A 25,285-nucleotide genomic window follows, 5' to 3' on the forward strand; every position below is an offset into this window, starting at 1 on the left:
CCCTAAATAGTTTATAGGCTTCATTTTCATCAAGATTGAACCAGCCATCTAGGAGAAATTCAGGAACAAACATTTAGACATACATGTGCTACAGTCATTATGACCTTGCAGTCATTGACCTGACCATGCACTGCTCTCAGTACTATGGTATTCGAGAGTCTATTGTGAGACCGTCTGTCTAACAGCTAAAGTTTAGTCCCAGTTGTGTCATGCAGACGGAGAATAATCCCAGCATCTGCAATTGCATTATACAATGAATAACAGAATTGCAAAGCCGTTATGCATTCAGATGCAAATGAAAAAGCAGCATATGCTCATTTACACATAAATATTAAAAAGTACTATATTAAACATGCTAAACATATAAGCTTTATACAAGGTATAGTGATGAGGTACTTTTTGTTAACAAAAGCAGTCATGCTGTGGAGTAGCATGATAGGGCAAGTATTGAATTCACAATTGTTTTCCACAAATGTGTGTGTTTTGATAACACACTGGAATTATGGCTGGTGTGATCTCATCAGTAGTCGGTCTCTCTGGGTTCATCCACAGTACTCATCTTTCCTCTCTTCAAACACTGGTCAGAAAACGATTCACTTTGAGCCACGTTCTGAGTTTTTTCTTGTTAAAAGGGAAGGAATTAACGATTATATGATTAGATCTCAGGAAGACGAAGCTATACTGGGGATTTTATGAAATGACACATAGAAGTAATCACAGTACCAAGTGGAACAAAGCTACTGGAGAGTGAGGGGCACGCAGTGATCCTGTCACTTTTTTGGATTTTGGAAAATGTCATCTTATCAGATCCTATCATTTCATTTATAAACTATTCATCACAGACAGAGGCAGTGAAATCCATTTGCATGACTTTAAGAAAATGTCAGAAGGAAGTTCTTTGTTTAGTGAGATGATATTAGATAAAGACCAAACTCTGTGTTTCGCTTTCCGTCATAATATTTATTCTTAAAAATGAGTAAGCAGACAGTTTGTGTGTCCTGTGAATACCAAAATGTTTGTAGAACAGTACAGAACAGTAAAACACCTTTCATTATATTTCTATAACAAGACCTTTTGAACATTTCAAAAGTCAAAACAAAGGACACATTCTTTAATATTACATCAATTCTTTCATCTCAGGAAATAGACCACAATTTTTTTTAGAAATAGATGTAAAAAATATACAATTAAAGTGATCAGTGTTAAACAGCAGGCTATCTTTTCTGATGCACATAACTATTAATTTGCACAATATCAGTGAGGAGGTGGACATTTTAGAACGCAACCACACCGGAGGGACCAATCACATCTTTAAAAGGACTTCACAGCTTAGACAGGAGGAGCTTCAGTCACTACACACTTCCCCAATTTCCCTCGTAACGTACTCTGTCTCACACTTCCTCAGCTCATCAAATTCTTATTTCTTCCCCTGCTTTCTTTGCCTCCTCCTGAAAAAACTATAAGAGAATTTTTCATTCCCTCAGATGCTCTCCTCTCATTGCATTTTCATCAGGAAACAAGGACACAGGAAAGAAAAAAAGGGAAGTGAAAGAGTTGGACAAAGTAAGGAAGGGTAGAAAGATTACTTGTAGTCATTTGAGTGCTGACAGGATGATCTTGTACTGGACAGAAATTGGTCTGAATAATGAGACCAGCTCATTGACCCCGAACGCATTTGCATCGATGACAGGGGTCCGATTGTGCTTTCACACCTGCAGTGGCTCAGACAGCAAAATTAAAAAGCTGTATATTTCTTAATGAGGTTTGTGTCAGAAGAAGTGTTTCCAAAAAAATACAGCGATAGGAAGAGCATTGCCAAAGCATGAAAGTGAGATGACATAAAAAGCATCACAGTTTCAAGAACGTCATGCGATGAAGAGCTAAAGAAGTAAAAAAAAATGGGAAAGAAGTGGACAAGCAGAAAAAGAGTCAGAAGAGGTGAAAGCAACAAAACACAAGAAAACTGACAAGAGGGAAGAATAAAAAGAATCAGAATAGAAGACAGATGAGGTTTGAAATGCTCATCTGATGGGCCTCTACAGGCAGAGCGGGAAATAAAAATGCAGGGTTGGAAGCACATCTATCTGTCACTCTGTGTTATGCTCAGTATAATTACTGTGAAATGACAGATATCCGTGACTTATAGGAGGGCGGCTAGAGGAGAGAGAGAGAGGTGTGTTTTTAGACTCAGCCTGCGAGTCACATAAACACACATCTATTTGTGGCCTGGTGCAGATCTGTAGCTCACGCTAGAAAATGAAACTATAACCAATGGTGATTTTAATGTTTAAACCCAGGCATATTTTATATTGGTTTATTGTTTTTGAATCTAATCAGGGATATTTAGTTTTACCACAGAAATCTGCAAAACCCTAAATGACTTGATTTGTGCTAACATGATAATCAATAACCTAATAATTCCTTCACATTATTCCAATAAGCAGAGTTTTCGCTAATCTTTTTTTGCAACAACAATAAATTCAAGTAAATAAGAACAGCTCGACGATCAGAAATGGTGTGCAGGCCTCAAAGTCACAGCTGTCACTGATAACATGTGAGATTTCTGTGGCAAAACTCTTGATGTGTAGTTTTACAAGGAAGGGTAACTGATGCCCCCCTACGGCCTCAGTACATAGACACCACTGAAATATTCTTTCTTAACAAGCAAAACTACTTAATATGGTCCCCAAACTGCTACATCTTAAAAAGTCACATTTGGGTACCTAGTACCTAATAGGGTGGCAGAGCACTTTGCCAATAAATGTACAGTGAAAGCCTTGTACAACACAACACACGGGTATCGTTCTAAAGGCACAGACACTATCGTGATCATTATTGACAAGGTACCAGGACAGGTTGTATCCATATAATGTCATTAAACTGATTTTAAAATATTATTGGTTAAGAAAAAAGCTGCTTTCATCACAATGTTAATTAAGAACATCAAACGTGTTATTTAAAGTTTGTGCAAAACCGACTACATAATAACACGATAGCTTTTCCTTTTTTCTTACATTTTTTTTTACAAAACAAAAATAACACTCTGAGTCATTTGTTTCATTTCCTGTTTTGAGTAGTGGCTGATAATGCTGTTTTTGTTTCATGGACATTTTATATAGACAACAGGCAGCTTGGTTGGTCAGTCAAGCGGTCAGTTAAAAATGCGTTTCCTTCTCTGAGATGGTGGATATTTTCCCATCGGCCTTAAGTTTTGCATCGTTGGCAGCGTAAGGACTCGTGGCAGCAAGTTTCCCTCTCATTTTCAGGTCTGGGCTGGGGGTGGTTAGCTTCTTTATTCTCTGCACAGAGCCAAAGACACAAAGAGGAAAGATAAGAGAATATATTTCAATCTCTGGAAGGTGACACAGTAACACAGCATCAGCACCACTTGACCCTAAATGCAATACTGTACGTTTAAAACTGTTAAAATCATTTTATATATTCAAATGAGTGTAATATTTGTAAGCTATTTGTAAGAGATTTGGGTAGATGATCCTTCAGTTTGGTGAAGTTTCACTATTCTAGTAGGAAACAACCTAACTGTCTTATGTTTGTCTCTCTTTATTTTGCCTCCATGAGACCTCAAGTAAAGAATCATGACTTGTTGAAGAAGCATAAACTTTTGAACAGGATCATCATACATGCTCTAACCTGTGTATAGCTTTCTTATCTTTGATACACATATTTGTATGATTTCTATAATAATTATATATAGAAATCAGTATTATTATTATTATTATTATCAGTAAGTATTATATATACGGTATCTTATGACTTTCATATCTCTCTGCTGCAAGATTAGCTCTATATGAGGCTGGTAAATTTGATTTCAGTATTTCCATTTGCATGTGTACCATATGCATGTTTTACCTCAGAGAAGGTGCCAGGAGTCTTCCAAATCATCCAGATAATACCCAGAGGGATGCAGACCATTGAGGACATGGCCATGAACCAGCCAATACCATAGCCCCAGTCAGGGTAGACGTAAACATTGTTGTACTTCAGTGGTTTGTATTTAATCAAGAAAAACAAGAAAATTCCCTGTGGCAAAAACAAAATTCAGTTTGCAAATGTTTCAATTTAGAATATGACATAAAGAAACGGCTTTAATAAATAAATTAAAGTTGCAGTACTGTATCTTTGTGGATTGCTGTGCAAATGTATTATTCAAAGTTAGGAGTTTAAGAATATGAAAATCAACATTTCCGGGTGACACAGCACGGCAGCTACACAATACGAACTCATTATTTGCACATGTGATAAAAATATATGATGATCCATGTTGATTCAGTATAAAACTCCAGAGCCATCCATATGTATCTTCAGAATTTTGTTTTTCGTTTTTTTTAAATTTATAACTTTTTTTAACATGATACGCTGTTTGTGCTACTACAGCTCTTGAAATTATGCCACTCACAGCACAGATGCCCGGGGTCAGGATCATCCAGCACCATTTGATGAAGAAGACTGGTTTGTACCCAATCATGTCTTCAATATTAAGGTAGAATCTGTCACTACCTGAAAAAAAAGTATGATTCAGTGACAGTTTCTGTGTGTTTCATAAAAATAATGATGTGGTTAATCTTTAAAGACAGTTTGTGACTCTCTTAACAAGGTGGACGAAATCTAGTCTGAAACTTTCTATCAAGAAAGCCGAGATCAATTTGTTTTGCTTCATATCTGATTTATTGTGCTTATAATAGATCTGTCTTTGTAAGTTGTTGTCAGTTTGTCAGTTTAAATTAGACTTACAGTAACATAATTGTATTGACATCTAAACGCAGGGGGAAAAACATGTATATTGCTTATGTATATTTTATCAAATATACATGTATGCATAATATTTGAGTCAAGTAGACAGAAAACAACCTTATGTTTTATTTAAAAAAGCACAGAAAGCCACTGCTTTAGGATTACTTTTATTATTATGCATCAGTAAAACGATTGGTGCAAAATTAAGAGAATGCTGCATGTGTTTGAGACCAATCTCCAGCAGAGGGCAGAGAAGAAATATTATTGCAGAGTGTTAAAAACATGATGGCTTTTGCAGTGCTGCAATCTGTGGCAATTGCCCAGCTGACAAAAGACAAATGACTGTAATCTCAAGCGACAAGAGGGGGAAGTGAAGTGAAAAACTGAAAACACTGCTTTGATATTTCAAGGTGTATAGGTCAAAACTCTTATCTTACCATACACCCAGCCGATGCATATGGACTCAAATATGGCTACGAACAGCAGACACATCCCGCTGGCAGCATACGCATCAAACAGCTGGAAGACGTACATCCCTCCCTGACAAGACAAGACAAGTGTCAGTTTCCTGTCAAAGCCCCTACATGTCAGACTCAGTTGAACAAAATCAAGTATAAAGTTAACGATGAGTGCATGATTATGGTTAATGGCAAGACCTCAGTAGCAAACAAAATAAACTTGCAAACATCCCACACTGGTATTTTCATAAGGATTTGTCCCAAAATTAAATAATTCTACACAACAATAAATATTTTATATTAGAGCCACTGACAGACACCAGCTATAATGCTTTTTTTCAAATCTGGTTTGAGTCTGACTGAAGGATGCATTTACAGTATATTTGGTGCATTGTAGTATAGTGTGTCAGGGATGACTGCATGGAGCCTCCCGTTCATGCTCTGATGGCCAAACTTGCACTGAGTCAATTGTTTGTGAATTTGTGCTAAAAAGCTTTAAAGATGACCACTGGGCTTCATTGGTCACCATAGTTGTGTTCAGGTTCATTTTAGTTGCCAAAATGTGTTTGTTGGTTTCAATTTAGCCGTAACTGCTTAAACATGTTTAATTGCTGTTAAGATCATATTAGTTTCATTGTTTTGTTCTTTTTGTTTTAGGTTGGGTTTATTTTTACATTACAATGCATTGGAGTATTTGTCAGGGGTAAGATATAAGGTAATACACCACCGACCATTATGTAACACTAAAAATAAAACATTAAAACTAATGAATTATTATTTCCTGCCTGGTTTTATGTTATTTCTTTTACTAAACAAAATCTTTTATATATTTTTTGCCACTGATACATTAAGTTTTTGGTCAATAAAAATAAGGACATAAATTTGATATTTATGTTTTTGAACAGTGACACGTTTTTTGTAATTATGCCTCTGTAGACTAGCACAGTGGATTTAAATTAAATGATTTAGATGTGATTGAGGTCTAGACTTTCACCTTGAACATTTTATATATATCAACAATTCTTCACTACATCCATTAATCTTTTTCTTTTCATCCTGCCTTACAGCTCTTCTTAGTTTGTATTTCTCTCACATCTTCACATTTCATCTCAAAAGGTAGTCTTGCATTTTACCTTCCCCTGCACTCAAGACAAGTTATCAGCTCTTCCACTAAAAGCGTCATAAATAAAATCTCACATGAATCTTACAGAAGGTTACATCACAGCTTTACTGTGCTAGTAAAGCTAAGCTAAGAATCGTCTCAAAATATCTTAGTATTGCACCACACTCCCAGAAGAGCATTTAAACTGTGTTTAATCCTACTCTGAGACATTTTATTCAACATACTTTTTTGTCAGCTTTTGAATAAAGCTTCTTGAGTCCCATTATAGGTGGAAGTTGATTAAAAAGTGATAAAACTTATACATAGTGGTAATAGGAAGGAATAGGCAGTAAAAACAGAGGTCAATCAACTGAAAGCTCTAAGACAAAAGACTGAGAGAGAAAGTGCTATACTTCCATATTTTATCAAGTTTCATCCCCTGTGCCATCTCCATTATGGAACACTAAAGAATGGTACTGTACATTCATAGTGGAGATGGATGGAGTTCAGTGCAGACAGAAATGTGAAATGCTTTTAGTGGCTGAAAGAGGTTTTTGAAACAGATCTTCAGGTCTAAATTACTGCTGTCAAATGTCCATATGTATAGGTTTGTAATGGTTATCTAATGGTGTGTAAGGGTTATCAATAAAAGAGATCAGGGCACAATTAAAAACAATTAAAATAACAGGAAAAGGTTTCTATTATCTACAGTGTATCTGATTGGATTTCATGTAAGGGATGGATGGATGGATGGATGGATGGATGGATGGATGGATGGATGGATGGATGGATGGATGGATGGGCAGGTGGGGGTAAATATTATACAGGCATTTAACTTATGGGACATTTAACTGACAAGCTATAGCTATCTTACCTCCATACACATGATGAGTCCTATGAAAAACGAAACTATAGACATGCCTAGGATCAGTAGTTCTCTGCGATAGCCTCTCCGGAAGGTGTCTGGGTACATGTCCACCACAGCTGTCACCAAGCTCTCCACACATACAAACTTAGATACAAAAAATAAAACTGAAATTTACAGGATAGACACTTTGATGAGAAAAAAGACCATAAGGTCATTATATCATCATTATATTATACATCAACATAAACTGAAAACTCTTTGAGCAGGATGTTCCTCTCAGTATATGCATCTGTGGTGAAACCAGAAATGTTTATACCTGGAAGTAACACTGGAACCAAAAAGTTGCACAGAGGGGGAAAAAATCGCCAGATCTCGTTTTTGCTCACAATTAAGATTTGCCAACGTTTCATTGACATATTGTGCAAGTGCTAACATTTTACCTTCGTTTATTCAACTTTGGAAATACATGTTTCCTGCCAGAAACCTTCTGCGACCCAAATGTAACCAAAAACTTTAAAACAAAAAATTTAAACAACAATATAAAACTGAAATCAATAGAGCATGTAATCCATGTCATGCATATATGATTTCTTCACAAATATTAAAAATTTGTAGAGGCACATAGAACTCTAATTGTATGTGGCAAGGATACAAATTGTGACTGTTGAACTGAACGCGTTCCCTCATTTTCTCGATTTTCACTATGTCAGCTTGTACTCATTAGATACAGTGTTTCATGACCACATATTGGCATTCTCACAGGATTAGCAGGGTTGTTCACCCTCTTACTATGTCTAGATTATCATGCTATCACACTAGAGGAAATAAGCTTCATGTGTTGTCTGCCAAGCCGTAGGTCTCAGCAAACCTTCAACTTTGTCACAAGCTTAAGAGTCAGCATTCCCAGGATATATTCACAACAGCAGTACTCACCTGACTGTCCAGGCCAAGGAAGATTAGCATCATAAAGAACAGACAAGCCCAGAGTGGAGACAGAGGCATCATAGTAACAGCTTTGGGATATGCAATGAATGCAAGACCAGGACCTGAATGAAAATATAAGAATACAGATTCTCAATTACAGGACTGCTGGCAGTGTATCTGATAGAACAAGTACAAAATTCTAACAGCAAAACAAAGACTGCTTGGTCTACAAAGAATAAATTAAACTTCACTTTTTAGGATTCTGCAAAATTATATAGTTCTCAAAAATCCTCAAAAATGAGACCTAATGGTAGCATGCATTATGTGAACTGGGCTGATTCTTGTTGTTATTGTTGTTACAAATCAGACACTGCTTTGATTTTAGTCTTGCATCTAGCTGACGCAGAGCAGCCATTGTAGAAAGGTGATCCTGCTTGTAGCGGTTATTTAAAGCTTTGGTCTTTTTCTTATCCTCAGCCAGTATTTTTTGTCATTGGGAAAATATTATAGAGGTCACAGAGATCACTCAGCAAACCACATGTAAGTTTGGAACTGGCCAAGTCTTGTTTGGGTTCAAGGAAGTGACTTAAACTCAGCCATCAGAAGCCTTCTGCAGAGAACATTTCAGGATGCCAGACAGTCTAGTCAAAATTAAAGTGAATTTAGGACGAGCATCCGACTTTCCTTAAGTGGCCTCAAGAGGTCTCCTGCAGATGCCACTGCACAAGTTCATAGAGACTTCCTTTCCAATCAGATGAGGAGAACCCAACAGTGCCAAATGTTGCCAAAGTTGACATGACATTTTTGAATATGCATAAATAAATGAAATTTAAAATGTGTTTCATATTTTCTCCCAATGGATTATTTGAAGCGCTTTGTGTAAAATGTCACATTATCTTTTTTAAATTCAATCTACAACACAAAGTTTGCAGGTGACTAATCTTGGGATTATCTGATCCACTGTGAGGCTAACTGCTTGAACAGAAGAGCTGGCATGCTATTGCTTTATTTAGCACCCACATTTGGTGACTGTCCCAGAGAAATACATTATCTGAAGCATTATGCCCTGTCCTTACTGTGCTCTAACAAACATTTAAAATTTCTCGCTCTGTCTCTTTCACTAAATCTTTCATACTGACTTGAATAAATCATAATGCGGTGATCTAAGAGCCTAAGTAAAGAGTGTGTGGTTATATAACTGCGAGTGTTTACTCATTTTAGCACAATATGATGGATGAGAGCACAAATGCTCAGGTTTTGTTTCTGTTTTTTTAATCTGCAGTAGCTGCTGTAGATCGAGCACATGATTTCATTACGGTTTTGAAAGTTGGTACTTTTCAGAAACATGTCATTATATTGTGTGTTGTTCTCTCACCAGATTCTGCAACAGCTTCGATGGGAACATTTTGTTCGTAGGCCATAAATCCCAGCACAGAGAAGATGGCAAAACCTGCCACAAAGCTGGTGCCGCTGTTCAGACAACACAGCATGATGCAATCCCTGAGTACCAAGACAGAAAGAGAGTTAGAGATCACACTTATTGGAAGAGTTGTTATTGCAGCTGACACTAGAAGCAGCACAGACAGAACAGAAACATGTTGCGTAATAAAGACATACTAAAATGATACATAATTTACTAATGCATAAATTCTTACCATTCGCCGCTTACCCATGGGGCTTTCTTCTTATATATTAACCATTTTGGAAAATCAAGATGGAGGTACATTTCAGTGCTGTTTGTGTGTGTTTTTTCTGTCAGCATCTCCAATATGAAATCAAGAGACTTGCTAGAAAAGTGTAGAATAGCTAAAGACTGCATGAAACTCCCAATATTTGGGATGACCACCTTTACTCTTCAACACAGATACCTCTGTTAGTCAAGCCTTCTTGTAATTTCTTTAAGTAGGCTTCAGGAAACAGTTCCTCAGGCTTCTTGAAGGACATTTGGTGTCAGCTGCCTTCAGTAATGTTGAGGTCTGGGCTCAGGGGAGGCCAATCCATGACTGGTGATGTAATTCTATCTATGTATGCTTTTCCTGTGTTGTATTTTCCAGATGGTATTGCATAATTGATTAACATCTGAGCTAGTTTGCTCCATTCATGCCATCAGTTCTGTGTCAGGTCTCTGCTGGATTATCTCCTATTTCTGACATGGCACGACTGAAAAAGCAGCCAATGTCAAAAGAAAACAACTACCAGACCCTCAGACAGACTGCAAAATGATGGCTCAAAACCATTTAAAAAATGACAAGAAAGTCTGGTTCCATGGAAGCAAACTATAAAGAAATGAGAGGTGGGATTTATCTACCACACTGACCTGTTGGCTTCAGCTGTACTAGGAAATATCTCAAAGAAAATTAAGCACGCTAGCATTTCTGAGTGTCTTTGAACAGAGTTTGGTCATGTAATAGAGCTGCCACTGATTTTCAGACCAGTTTGCACGGAGCACAGTTGAGACAAAGTGATGCAGTAGCAAAGGCCAAAGGGATATTGTCCACTTTATCCCTGTGTCTCACATCCTTCTTAATTTGTAATGTGTTTATAATCCTACTGCATGATAGTGGCTAATTGTTTTCTACTGTTAGTTTTATTTATAGACAGAGATCCATCAACTGGAATTTACATTCTTACCTGTAGCAGTTATTGTTGTAGGCATTATAACTTCCCAGCGCAGTAAGACAGCCCAAACAGATGGCATAGGAGAAGAAGATTTGTGTTCCTGCATCCACCCATACCTAAGTACCAAAATATACAGTATGTGTAGAAACAGACAAGATCAAAGAACAAAACAACATAAAGTGTTTCTAAGGTGTTGACAAAAATTATCCAAGTCAATAAACTCGGCTTTTCTAAGGACGCTCATTTGCCACTAAATATCCACAAACCAAACATCATCATCATCCTTTGTGATCCTTTCCAATCTTTGTGATTTGTAAAAATTAATTTAAAAAAACAAATTAAATTGAATTGTGTATGCTTTCCCATTTAAATGAGATCACCATGATATACCTAGGGGTCATTTATCTTCTCTAATGAAACTTTACATCTCTTTTGTTGCCCTTCATTCACCTTTTTTTAATCCTTTGTAATGAAATTATGGCTCAGCTCAAATGGAGTCTTTCCCTTCAGACAGACAGGGAAGCAGCATGAATTATGAATTAAAATCCTAAAAGTAGCTCTAAACTTTTTTCAGAGGCTCATTATTTAAATTAAGTTCACTACTTTATACAGTTTGGAGGGATTTGAGGTAGGGAGGGTAATAGAAGCTTAAATTAAGCAATGAATATTATTTAATCTCTCTAATTGAAACAGATCTTGACAGAATTTAAAACCTAAAAAAGACAAAGTGGCTAAAAAAAACCCCACCAGACCACTCATTTGGCATTAGAGCCAGATAACTACTGGTAAGTACCAGTTGTATGGTGGTGAGGTGGTTAGTCAGTCACTTTGGTTCAAGTAGGCAACATGTCAGCAACTATCTAACACAAAACAATCGGGACAATTTTGCAGACGTCCCAAAAGAGTGAACTCAATTAACCTTTGTGATCTGCTTAGATTTCCTCCAGCACCTGAAGCAATAACCAGCCTAAAAAAATCTCATAGAGGACAATGGATTCAGTAGCTTGTGCATGTTGAGGATTTTAATGAAATGCCTAGATGATTAATTTCCAAATAATGTGCTGTGGCACAATGCTGTGCAATGGGGCAATCATGTGTCTTTTTGTCTGTATCTGTACATGTTGTGCAAGAAATTGGCTAATGACACATGGACAAAAGGGTCCTTGGAAGAAACATAACTTAATACCTCAAACAATTATTGGATCTGAACCAGAGGATGCAAGGCCATTTGTTCAGCTGAGGTATGTCCTAGTGAAGAGGTCAGACTCTTAAAAAAACAAGCTGTCATGCTACATCTGGATGCAACAAAAGGCTGTCAACAATGGTTGCCAATATGTTTAAAAGAGTACTTTGGGACTTGTCTGAAGACACAGAGCCTATTCTGTATATATATATATATATATATATATATATATATATATATATATATATATATATGAATGCAAATGAACTTTGAACTTTTGGCTTGCCCTTTAATGTGCCTCGGGCAAAAGTTCTTATTTATCAAATATCAGCATGATAGGATGAAAATAGGGTGAAAACATCATTGACAATTTTGTTTTTTTGTGCACAGGCTGAAATGATCCCTTAGTTCAAAGTTGACAGCCACTCTTACTTGATTCTGGATGAACCCACTCTTAATTAAACCTCCATGTTGTCCAACTCTGTTGTTTTTATAAGCACCAATACAAAGGCTCATTTATGTTACCTGGCAAGCTTAGTAGAAACTGAGAGCTTGATCATTGACCATCATCACCTCAGAAAGTCTAGGAAATTTGCATACAGTACCCAAAGTATGTTTCTTGCAAAGTAGCCAGTATTTCTCTTAACTACAGTTTTAGTTTCCCAAACTTACTGTAATGATAAACGTAAAACAATAATCTCACGTTTTCTGTCACCAAAGTTTTTTGTCATTTAGGTAGGAGGGAGTTTTGGTCTTTAATCAAGTAAAAATCTGAGTAAATTCCAATGTGGAGAGCTTACTCTATTATTGACTTTGTATTCTGTGAAGAAAGAAAGTTTCCCTACTCTCAGTTATTTTAATAAGTTTAAGTCTTTCCATCTTTGGGCTGAAAGGCAACTTTCTTGTGGCAATTTTAATGCAAAACAATAAAGTTTGACAATGTTAATATATATCTGATGGGAAATACATCCAAAATAGTATTTGGTCATTGACTAAAGGGGATATTTACATATGTACAATTCATCAGTGAGAAAGCTTTAGTATGTGCATTATGAAACTAGTTTGTAGTGGAACACAGGACCCCAGAAACCCAAGGATAGCATGGGGTGCTAGCAAATTCAAACTTAATGCAGCATGGCTCTTTGAAAACTCTCTCACATCACCATTCAGCCACTAATCTCATTTCCCCACTGAGAAACAATTAACAAACGCAAGGTCTTCGCTCCCTCCTGGGAGTAACCACGGTAACTTCTGTGACCTCACAAACACAGGACTGTTCCTGTGGAAGAACAGGCCTTTCTCTCCTAATGTTCATTAATGTTCCCTTTAGTTCAACCTCGGCTGATGGCCGCACAGTGCAGGGAAACCTTGAAAGCCCAGGCTCAGAGAGAATCACTTGTTGATGTTGTGCCTAATTTGGCCGGCTCGTGTTTGGTTATGTTGAGACTGTGGCTCCAGGAAACTTGTCTACTGTGTGAAAGCTGGATGACATAGGCTGTTAGATAGTGCTCTTGTAATGTAAATGTACCACTCTTGGTGTGCTTTACATCTCCCTCTGCTTATGAATGATCTATAGATTTGAACTGAGGCATTAAGACATGAAATTAGCTTTTATGTGCCCCTCTACATCTGAGCCAGGCATTATTAAATGGAATTTCGTTCCAGAGTATTATCACAATCTATCACAACTGCATAAAGAATACAGACCTATAACAATTAGTTATTATTAGTTATTAGTTATCACTTATTTCAGTCCTTTATTTTACCAACATGCATATTGCTGCTGTTGTGCAATAACCTTTTTACCTTTTAATATGAACTAATTTGAACTATTAAATGATTAAAAAATGTTTCTCCAAAGCTGATATATAGTAAAAAAAACAAAAACAAAAAAAAACAAAAACAAAACATAAGCCTGTGGACTTTGGAGTGCAAACAAAGTACACCCTGATAACTTCCACAGGAATTAAGAGTATGTGTAGCAGCCAGATGCTCCTAGTCAATTCCACTTGATTAACTGATCATCAGGAAGTGTAACCACCATTATAAAAGCAAAAATGTGGTCAGTCCTATTAACACAAAGCCACAATTTTCCCAGGAGTGGACACCCTGAGATCAAACCGTGCAGTGCTCAGAGAAACTGTAAAATCTAAATCTGAGACTCTGGAGGAACTAGTGTGCTAATTGTGTAAGGTCATGACAGTGCAATTACAAAAAAAATTAAAATAGGTATGACTTATTTGGAAGGTTCGCCAGGAGAAAGCATTTTCTCTTTAAAAAAATCATGGCAACACAGCTGAGGTCATCAGTCATTAGGTTGACTATGAATTCATGTATTCCTCTCTATACCAAAGTATTCTACAGTCAAATATGTGTTCAACTGTTCAACAGCAACAGGAAAATGATCCTAAGAATTCCAGCAAAATCTACCTTAGAGCAGCTTTGAAAGTAAAGAATCAAGGTAGCTCAGCCAAAGCCCAGACTTCAGCTTGACTGCAATGCTGCGGTTGGACCTTAAGCGAGAACCTGTACAAATGGCCACAAACTGAATTGAAGCAACACTTTCGCAAGCTACTGAATCATCGGGTGTAGTTCGTTTTTCACAAGACTGCTTAGTTTTGTGAAAACTTTCATTTTCACAACTATATGCCTGACTAGTGAATAGCAGTCTTAGTGTATTCTTTACCTGTTTCTAACAACCATTCATCTCTTGGATAGCTCAGGATCCAAGAATGTGCAATGTGAAAATTATCTGTCATATTTTGGCTAAAAGTTTTTTACTTTTACGTCATCATTTTGTTTTTGCTACTGAAGGTCATCATTGAGTCAACAAGTTGGGTGACTGTTCACTAGCTACACCTAGTAGATCCTGTCATAAATCTCTACTTGCAACCTCACCCTAAATCCTGTGAGAGGAGCTAGGAAAAAACAGGGCAACAGCTGTACTGCCCCAAAAGTGCAAAAAGGAGGGGTGATACATAGTGCAGAGTGGAGGGTGATTGGGGGAGACAACCACTAAAAGAAAGAAAAGAAGAGAAATGTGGAAGGCAACACCCAGCCACACACACTTCACAAAGCTGGTTGAACAGAACAGAGCCCTCATTGTTCCCGAGGAAGCCAGTTTAACATTGGTGTCAGAAGTAATGTCCTCTGGCAAAAAACCAAAAGCTTTCTTTATTACTCTTCTTGCTCTCCCTGTGCTGTTGTATGTGTCTTTATTTATCTGTCCTCATCCCCTTAATCTGTCACAATTTATCTGTTTCACTTTTTCCTTTCTCTTATTTTAATCAGTTTACAAATGTAACTATCTTACTGTACCTTACTGTACAGCAGTTGGAGAGTATATCAAATAAATAAAAGAATCAAATCAGATAGTTTGCTTTTAGTACTATATAGTGAGCTTAATTCATCATGGGATACATCGGTACCCTCAAGATAATAATTATATGGAAAAACAACTTGTTAATTAATAAAAATAGGGTTTATACACTACATTACATCATCCAGTCCATCATTATGGCATTATATTGTATGTTCTTAACACCTTTTCTCGCCAACATGTTGTGTGAAACAGGTTGGTTTGTTGGTGTATAGTTACAGATTGAGGGAAACTTTAGTTTAATTACCAAGAAACAAACTTTCTTTGTTATCACATTCAAGACATCACACCCGGTGTCGCTATAAAGAGTGTAAAAAAGGTGTTTTGTCAGGATGGGAGTCTGACAAGAAGGAAAACATCATATTGACACATTTTGTTTCCTGAAATGCTGTAATGTGTTTCCAAATTGGGAAGTTGGAATAGCTCTGTTTACCTATAAGCATGAAGACATTATGTTTACATATCACAATCACACTGAAGCCGTGTACTATCTATCTATCTATCTATCTATCTATCTATCTATCTATCTATCTATCTATCTATCTATCTATCTATCTATCTATCTATCTATCTATCTATCTATCTATCTATCTATCTATCTATCTATCTATCTATCTATCTATCTAAGAAACTCTATCTCAATTTGTGTTGTCATGACCACCATCCAGTGACATTTTCTAGCCCTCTGTTGCCAAGCGACTTGAACCGTCTGCCTTTTCCAGACAAGGTCAAGGAGTCTCCATTTATGTGTGCTTGTTTGTGTCTGTATCTCTGTGAATTCATTGTATGTTAAAGCAACTCCCTCTATTAGCACCAAATACTGATCTTTTGACCATAGCCAACTCTTTCGATCAGGTTTTCTGACCTGACCTTCAGTTAATCCGTCACCAGAGGAAGTGTCAGTTCAAATTATGCCACTGTCACTAAACCACTAGATTTAAATGCATATTTTTGCAATATTTAATCTAAACAGTTTTTGCTGCAGTTGTTTTGTGCAGAGTAAACAGAGTTTTTGAGGTAATATTGAGAACAAGTAGTAATAGGTGTAAAACAAACTGCAAACACTCCTTATGTTTGCAGTAAAAACACTTTATATGCTTAGTCTGCATAGCCCTTTTTGCCGTCATTAATTTAGTGTCCTCAGGCTGTTATAACTAACCTGCCTAAAACAACTCAGTGCAATCAGACTGATTCCATTGATCTGAATGTCATACTGCCTTGCCAAGGACACAATTATAGAATAAACTTGGGACAGTGATAAAATGATGTCACTCTGTCACTGGATTGGATCCAGAAAAGCAAGCAAAGATTACAAAAAAACCAGTATAAAACTTAAGCAGTAACACCTCTAGATGGCACAGTTATTAAAAACAACAACAGCTTCTGCTTTCCAAATTTAGATTTTTGCAGAGTCGCTAGTGAAAGACAGCCTACCTGAGGGTCAGAGAGTCGTGAAATGTCTGGGTAGAGGTAGAACTTGATACCATCGAATGCTCCGGGCAGCGTCACTCCCCTGATCAGCAGGATCAACAGCATGAAATAAGGAAAGGTAGCTGTCACATACACAACCTGTGGGTATAAACATAGGCATATGCAAGCATATGAGTACAGTGTTACTGTCCAAACATAATGAATTTGATTATTACATAACATGAAATGAGGACAGTTAAAACAAAAAGTCTGCAAATGACATTCTGAATAATGCTGGCCTGTGACAAACATGGCTACTACTCAATGACTCATTGTTTTAGAAGTGCATCAGAAACTGAGATTGGGAGACAGTATTCTATGCAACAATAACACATCACTGCTCAGACCTAAAGGTGAGAGGACATGACAGCAATCTAAACAACAATACCTAGACAGGAAAAATTGTGGCAAAGTAAGTGAGGAAAATAATCTTTGGGATAAAAGAGCAATTTGTTTTTTCTTGGTGCACGCAAACATAAAGCAACAATGTGCTGCAATGTGAGTGCTACAACCAATTTTTAACGCTCACAAATTTGACTTTAAAAAGCCATAAAATCTCATAAGGCTCAATGAACATATATGGAGTGAAGCCACAGAGCTGGTTCAGACACTGCGTCATACACACTAACACGTCCCACTTTCCTCAAGTCATATGCCAAACACCCTCTCTAGATTTGGCACTGTATTTAACCTGCAAATTTCCCATCTCTCCCTCTAAAGGATTCATGGTTGTATATCAAGGTGAAGACAACAGAATATAGGACAATGTGTCCTAAGCACAAAGGACTTGTGTGGAAAATATTAGACCGCTGTTTAATTACATAATAGCGCACTCAGTGTGAGGTCAATGAGAATCTGTGGCCACAAGTACACGTTTAACCGAACAACCAGTGAGCCGTCATGCTGCTACGCTTCTATAATATAGTATTTTGTATAAAATGCACGTTTTGTTTTCTTTCTTTCCAACACCACTTCATATTTAAAGAAGAAAGGGATGGGCGAAATCAGATCGTGCAATGCAAACTCTGTTTGCCAGCAACCAAGCTGCTCTCAGTGTCAAAAGACTCCAAAAGTAATTTCTTTTTAAAAAACTAACGTTAGCCTACTGCAACCACCTTGTTTCAGTTGTGGTAGCTACCTGGGTTATGTGCCACTTCAGTATCTTCGATGTACTATTGCTGTGTGATTTATTACCATTACTAAAGGCTACTCACCACCGAGCTAACATTGTTAGCTGGCGTCAGCTGAGGTTAGTTCATAGACTGCAGGCTGTTAGACTTGATGGATAGCATTAACAACTTGCTAGCGGCAAATAATCACGTGCAGTTCTGAAAGCAGTCTATGAACTAACCTCAGCTAACAATATTAGCTCAGTGGCGAGTAGTCTTCAGTAATAGTAATAAATCACACAGCAATAGTACATTCATGTAGTTGGGAAAAGCATGGCAATATATTAAGTAATTCAAAGTATTCAGAATATGTTACTCACATTGAGTAACTTAACAGAATGCATTACAAATTACATTTTGGGGGATGTATTCTGTAATCTGTAGTGGAATACATTTTAAAAGTAACATTCCCAACACTGTAAGTAGTATGCACGTCAGCACCTGAAGAGTGCTAACTTTCAGGTCAGTTCTTTTTATTATATAAAATAATTATGTAATGCAGTAAATCAATATTATTGAATTATGTGGGGGCAACACAAGTTCATCGTAACTGTGACAAAGTGTCTACACATTTGAAACAACCTGTCATACAAATTTGCCATTTAGATAGTGATTAATTGGGCAAACTTTACAAAACAAAACAAAAAAATCATTGTGACACATAAATTGAAGGTTTTTGGGAACGTTAAAGCTTCACAGCTTATCTAAGGTGTTTTTTGGGGGGGCGGAGGGGTTCTACAAGAAACTGCAGTTTTATTTAGTGCAAGAATACATTCATGTGGTAGCATCTTGCAAACAGTAGCTAGCTAGCTTCTGCTAATGTTCAAACCTACACTCTTATATTATTGAACTATTCGGGTTTTGCAGAACTGTGCTAGACATCTCAAGACTCTTAGAAACTCACTGAACAAAGACTTTGGTCTCTTGGAAGGCAGAGGCGGGCAACATACATCCCCTGGCTTTTTGGCACTCAGTCAAAGTCCAATTGAGGAGAGAACAGGACAGAAGAGAGGCAGGCCAGGAGAGTGAAAAGAAAAGAAGGCTCCTCTGGCCCCATCTCTTAAACAGGAGAAGCCCACGGGAGTGATGCTGGCAGTGTGGGAAAATGTGCTTCTCTTGGACGCACGCGCAGAAGTGCATGAGTACGTGCACCAGCGGACACACACTCGCAACTTTATTCATAGCCCATAAGTGGGTGCGCACATACTACAGAGGCAAAATGTAGAATTCACAGATACCGGCCTAAAAACCAACTTGTGTGTGTGTGTGGTTCTGGTACAGCAAAGTTCTGAATCAAACTTCAAAGAAGTTCATTTCATTTCTGTGTGGCCGAATGCAACTGTGACTCAGTCACTGTGAAACTGAAACCAGAATCAAAGCTTAAATACATGAAATCCTAACCAAGTGTCTGTTCGAACAGCAGCAGCATCCATGAAGCTTAATGAGGCTGACCACTTTAAGCTCTGCTAATCCTAGCGTGGCCCACAAGGAAAGTGTGGGAAAATGTGCCTCCTTCCCAGCGGATCACTCCTTTAATTTGTAAAATAAAACGATTACACATCCTGAACCTTCTCTCCCTCTTTCTCTCCATCTCTCTGGAGATGAAAAGGACAATATTCAATCTCTCCATGAACTTTTGATGCTCCGCATGCTCCTTCCCGCTCACCAAACATTTAAGCCACCACAAATTTACTGGTCAAACTTGCCCCTGCCTTGCCGTAAATCTAACAGGAGGGCTTAAATGTGAGAATGGCCGGCAAACAGGGCCAACAAAAGCAAACAGCTTAGCAGAGTCGGAACTCAATGGTCTGTGGAAAAAAAAGCGACCCTCTCTTGCGACGAGTGAGCTGTGGTTAATTTTGCATAGCAGAAGAGAGAGAGAGGCAGCGGAGGCGGAGGCTGAGGATATACTCTGCATGCTCCTCATGAATGCTCTCCTTTCCTCCAGTGAATGCAGGAATCAATCTTGGACGGGCTGCTAAAGCCCAGCCATGAAGAAGCATTCTCCCCTCTTACTTCACAGCCAAACAAAAGACACTTCATGGAGATATAGGCATCGTCCCCCTAGTTGTTTTTTCCCCAGTCATGTAGAATGTGAACCCATTAATTTTTCCTCACACACCTCTCCTCTTTTCTCTTGACTCTCTTTTTCCCTCTCTATTTCTCACTTTATCTCTCTACTCATTCTGGCTCACTGAATCTATGAGAAGGTTTTCAAGGGCTGCTGAGCACCCATAGCCAAGTCCTTACTGTCCTCCCCATGGCTGCCAGAGAAAACTCAAGGCAAGTGTGATTGGAGGAAAGGTAGAAGTAGGTGGTGTAGACACCTCTTTGTCTCGCATTTAATGGAGGGAATTCATTTGGCTTCCTGTGGGAGAGCTTTCTCTTAGGACCAGAAGGGAAAGTGTTTTATCTTGTGGCTGCTTCAGTGGGGCTGTTTAAAATTAAAACTGCCCCAACTTACAAACACTAGAGGTAGTATAAAAGCAGAGTAGCATCCAAACACATTACTACACACAGTATTACTATAAATCCTTCATATTTACAGTTTCAAATAGTGAGACGCACTATCAAATACAGACATTCACACACCAACACATTAAGGCACACATAGAACACTAAACATTTATCCCTTGTTCTCACCTTGCCAGTTGACTTGGGTCCCTTCCAGATGCAGAAGTAGCAGATGAACCAGGCCAGAGCCAGACACATGGCCAGCTCCCAGCGCATCCCTCCCATGTGCTCGATACCATCTGATATCTTGAGTACTCTGCGTCTGATTTGACCAAGAAAACACACAGTTACAGACTTGGAATTTGACTGAGTTCAAATTCTTGGGTGATACGAGCAGGAGTCTAAAAACTTCGCAGGGAAGACGGAGCAGCATCGGAGAAAAAAACAACGCCTCTGCAACCTCCCCGAGACCGATTCTGCCTTTAAAACTAAGCGAGCAAAAACAGCAGTGATTGCTGCTGTGGCTATGCCAAATTTCAGCTAATGCATCTCCAAACTCAACTACATGTAGCAAGTTTACCTTCACTGTCATGCTCAGTTTCAGATTGTTTGGGTAAATTTTGAATAGTTGCAACAATGCAGTGGATTTTTCTCTACTTAATCTACATTTCTGCTAAGAAAAAAAAATTAAATAAATATTTACAGTGGACTCTTGAAAATGTTAGGACAACACGGGAAATACTGCTTTACAAACTGCTGTCCTCTCTTTTTGAATATCACAGGCCTTGTATGTACAGATGCCCCTCTGATGGATCTGCTGGAAAACTAACATAGCAAACCAGTATAAAAGCTGTGAGCATTGGGGGAAATACATCATACATCAGCAAAGTGGGTGGCACTGTGTTGGCCTAACACTGTATGTACCACCAACTCTGAAGTAGAAGTTTTCATGAAGAAATTTTAAAGCAAGGCTAGAATTATATTGACTTAACTGTCAGTATAATTCTAGCCTTGCTGCTAGTCTGCCCTCAACTGCCTAACCATTGTGGGTACTCAGTTTGACACCACAGGTACACTACAGCTACTCTAACTGGTAAATTCTATACAAGCATCACCATTTTCTCGTAGATCAGTGTTAGCAGTACATATTGCATGGCCCTTATAATGTTTATGTTAAAACTTATTGCAATATGCTAAACGGTGTGGGTGCAAGATGCAGAGCATGTTATCAGCAGTAATGACATCAGTGGTGGGGAATCAACAGTGTGTTTCCTGTTTGTTAAAACACAGCCAGGCAACAGCATTGATAAAGGATGAGAAGCGGGAGCCGAAGCCACAGAACTACATGGTGCTGCCAAATCTTTGCCACCGAGTTCAACCCTGGGGCTCTGACCAGCCATTGATCATGGTGACATGTTCTTGGTGGCCGGCCACAGGCTAGGTCCAACACAGCCCCACTGTCCCTCCTTGGTCACCCAAAAGGGCAAGATGTGGACACTAATGTGTGTAAATAAAGTTGTGTGGGGTCTCAGATTTGTTGAAATTGTTTAAATCGGTCAAGGGTGATTCATGCTGACGTGCTCTTGTTAGTGTGACACTCAGTATTTTTGGAGGCTAGTAGTTTTGAAAGGTTCGGTATAGTTCAAACCAAAGCTAAGCACTCCAGGTATCCTTGAATAATACTGTACCGCTATGCATTTTTTTCTATTCAAAATTATTAGGAAGCACTAAAAACGTGTCAGTTTAGGAGTCCTTTCAAACTCTTCTTCTGTAATCTCAGCTTTGCATTTTAAACGATAGGGACCAATAACAGCATTTTTTTATCAGAACATTTTTTAAAGAAAATAAAATACAGTTTTTAGAGGCCTGAGGTTTGTTTATTCTGTACATACAGTACAAAGCAGTCCCTCTTGGCATACGCTGAACAAAGCCTGGTCAGATTCTATTTTTGCCAACAACATGGTGGTTGGCTATTTGGCCATGTCTTACTCCTGGGTTCGGTTTATGTTCCTGGCTCAGATCTGACATTTTCTATGACAGTTAAGTTGGTCGTCTCTCTCAATTTGAACCTAACCACAATCTAAATCTAACAGTTTTGATCAAAATATGCTGTTTTAAAAATATTCTTAAGTAGGTTGCCCGTTTGATTTGACCCAGCAGTGTAAACACAGCTACTGGCAGTGAGACAGGAAGTGTGGTCAGCATTACACACTGACAAGGCCTGATCTGTTGCCACACACATGGCTCTAGCTGGGAGACAGCTGGCCAACCAGGGCCTGCTGACACACAAATATGAAAAGGGCTGACTAATTTTCGGGCATAAGGTTAGTGGGGGCAGCAAAAGAGTCTGGAGCTTGAAGCATATGGCAACATTAAGAATGGAGGGGAAGAGTGTTGCGTTGAAGATTGCCTGAACTGACAAAGGATGGTGTTAGAAGGCAAATGGTGATTCAGTTAAAATAATGAGGTTTTGCACTTGCAAGCAGATGTGAAAATATAGAAATAGAAGTGTACTCACTCCCAGAACTCAATGACTGGAGAAGATGCATTAGGGTTTGTGATGTTGGTGGCATTTTCTCCATAATAGTCAACACAGTATTCTGTAAATACACAATAGGTTATCATGTTGAAACCACCATGCAGGTGTATGTGTAGAGTTGGCTTTGCACATCAAACCTAGAAGGTAATTTCTGTTTTCTTTCCTCCGCACAGGTTCGCAGGCGTATTTGTTTTTCTAAGAATTTGCTCCACTGTTATTTCCTCCTACCTGTATTCCAGTAGTGCCCACAGCCAGCCCACGGCAGCTCAGTGGTGAAGCAGTTGAAGAGGTAGAAAATGGCCCAGGCGAGGATCACTACGTAGTATATGTTTAGATGAGCTTCAATCACCTGTGTTGCATAGCCAATGCCTGAAAAAGAAACGTGAGGCTGATAAAAGAAGGAAATTGGAAAGAAAATGCAGGTAATAGCAAGATTTATAAATGACTGCAACCTTCACTGCTCCAGTGGTTATAAGGCACTCATAAAACAGGCAACATTTATCAGCCAAACTAATGTGTCTTCCATCGGCTTTCTCATCAGTTGTTAAAGTCAAGCGCATACTAGAAGAAACATATCAAGTGTGTGTTTTCTCACCCTCAAACAGTGGGCAGACTTTCCTCCAGCAGGTGATGCCTCCCTCACTGGTAAACTGACCCAAAGCGGTCTCCAAGAAAAACACGGGGATACCACAGCAGATGAAGAAGATGACATATGGAACAAAGAATGCACCTTGTAGACAAATAAAAACACACACAGTACATCAATATATGCGATCTATACAAGAGAGTAACACGTCTGGAAGAAAAGCAGATCAAAATTCCTGCATCAAATGCATCTATGAAAAAAAAGAGTAAAGGGCAAAACAACCAAATTCACATGAAAGCACTCATTACCGTGTCACACTCACACTGCAGGATGACATTTTTAGATCATGAGGCAAAGCCATACTGTGCAGTCTAATGGTGCCTAATGAGGTAACCTGCCTGTTATTGACAATATTCTGCATAATAGATGATATAATAAATTACTCAAACCACTTGCCTGTTTAATTTTCATAAAGTGAAAGTTCTAACTTTTCCTATGATGCAACAGAATAAATAGAATTCAAAAAATAACTTGTAGGTCTTTTATGCAGGAATTGGTTATGTAACTTGAAAAAATTAAAACATAGTCTCAATCTTTTTTTCTTTTAGTCTGCCTTCGTGTAAGGCAGTTGCTTTTATCTCTATTTTTCAATATATAAATTTTATATTATATTTTTAAAGAGCAACTCTATTTCCATCCCACTACCCCTAAATAAAGGAAACTTTCTTGCCTCCTCCATTCTTGTAGCAGAGGTAAGGAAACCTCCAGACGTTGCCCAACCCAATGATTTCTCCAGCCACAGACAGGACGAATTCAATCTTGTTGTTCCACTGGCCCCTCTCATTGTATCCCCCACTGTCTAGGCTGGAGCTTGACCCTTCCGGGTCTCTGCCATCCTCTGGTTTTCCGTTTATAACAGGCCCGCTCTTCTCAGCTGTCATGACGCTCCAGCAGCCTGCTGAGACAGAAAAAAACACAAGCAGAAAGAAATGAAAAAAACAAAACAAAACAAAAACGACAAGAAAAGAAAGGTGACAACAGAACGACAACTTTAAACGAATTCAGCTCTTTTTTCCTCCATCTTTAATGGAACATCTGAATGAGTGTCCAGTTTGTGCAAAACCACGCCCATCTCCCAGCGCAGACTTGAATAATACGCGAAGGTTCCAACCAAGTGAAAGCTGTCCAGTTAATTATTGCGGTCAAAGGCACTTTGACCACCTGCAAATCTAGGAAAAAACCCCCAATAAATAAACATAAAAAAATGCTAAGTGTTAAAGCTATCGTCCTCTTCAGCAAAGAAAAAATAACGCATATAAACGTCACAATGACTCAAAATGAAGTTACTGGATAGCAGCACAGTAAGTTAAAAAAAAATGTCGAACAAGAAGACAACAAACGTGGTAGTTAAAACATTCTGGCTCAAGTATGAAACTTTCTGAAAATAAAGTCGGAGTGGCTCTACTTACCAGTCTCCTATGGAACAATGTCTAACCTCCTTTTTGGCTCCCGCGATGATGCGCACTAACAATTGCCTTTACAGAGCGCGGGATGGTTAAGCCTGATCAGGGGGGTGAAAAGAGGCGAGAGGGGGCAAAAGAGGAAAAAGAAAAACAAATCTGGGTCCGCGTTGAGTGATGTGATTTTGTTAAGTCTCGCGTCTATATAAAGGAAGATCGCAGACGTGGCAGAGCAACGGCTGATCTTGCACCAGGCGATGGGTAACCTGCGACTGCGCTCCCACTCTCCGAGCGGTCTACTCTCAAGCGCCTCTACTTGGAT

At 38.4% G+C, this 25,285-nt stretch overlaps 1 protein-coding gene across 2 annotated transcripts; it reads right to left on the minus strand.

Annotated features, from left to right (window-relative positions):
* Positions 1 to 2,700: 2,700 nt before the first annotated feature.
* slc6a11b (solute carrier family 6 member 11b) lies at positions 2,701 to 25,285 on the minus strand. Of its 2 annotated transcripts, none has more exons than XM_026167714.2 (15): positions 24,973 to 25,285; positions 24,234 to 24,461; positions 23,513 to 23,647; positions 23,146 to 23,286; positions 22,897 to 22,978; positions 20,568 to 20,700; positions 16,720 to 16,854; positions 10,736 to 10,839; positions 9,480 to 9,604; positions 8,114 to 8,226; positions 7,187 to 7,324; positions 5,190 to 5,292; positions 4,418 to 4,518; positions 3,871 to 4,041; positions 2,701 to 3,299 (listed from the first exon to the last, which is right to left on the minus strand). In XM_026167714.2, exons 2-15 carry the CDS (start codon positions 24,442 to 24,444, stop codon positions 3,156 to 3,158), a joined length of 1,836 nt encoding a protein of 611 aa, XP_026023499.1. In that variant the 5' UTR covers positions 24,445 to 24,461; positions 24,973 to 25,285; the 3' UTR covers positions 2,701 to 3,155. The 2 variants fall into 2 exon arrangements, with proteins under 2 accessions (XP_026023499.1, XP_026023501.1); XM_026167716.2 differs by having other exon boundaries at positions 24,234 to 24,458; positions 24,973 to 25,109.

The sequence above is a fragment of the Astatotilapia calliptera genome, chromosome 5 (genome assembly GCF_964374335.1).
Source record: "Astatotilapia calliptera chromosome 5, fAstCal68.1, whole genome shotgun sequence".
NCBI classification, from domain to species: Eukaryota; Metazoa; Chordata; class Actinopteri; order Cichliformes; family Cichlidae; genus Astatotilapia; species Astatotilapia calliptera.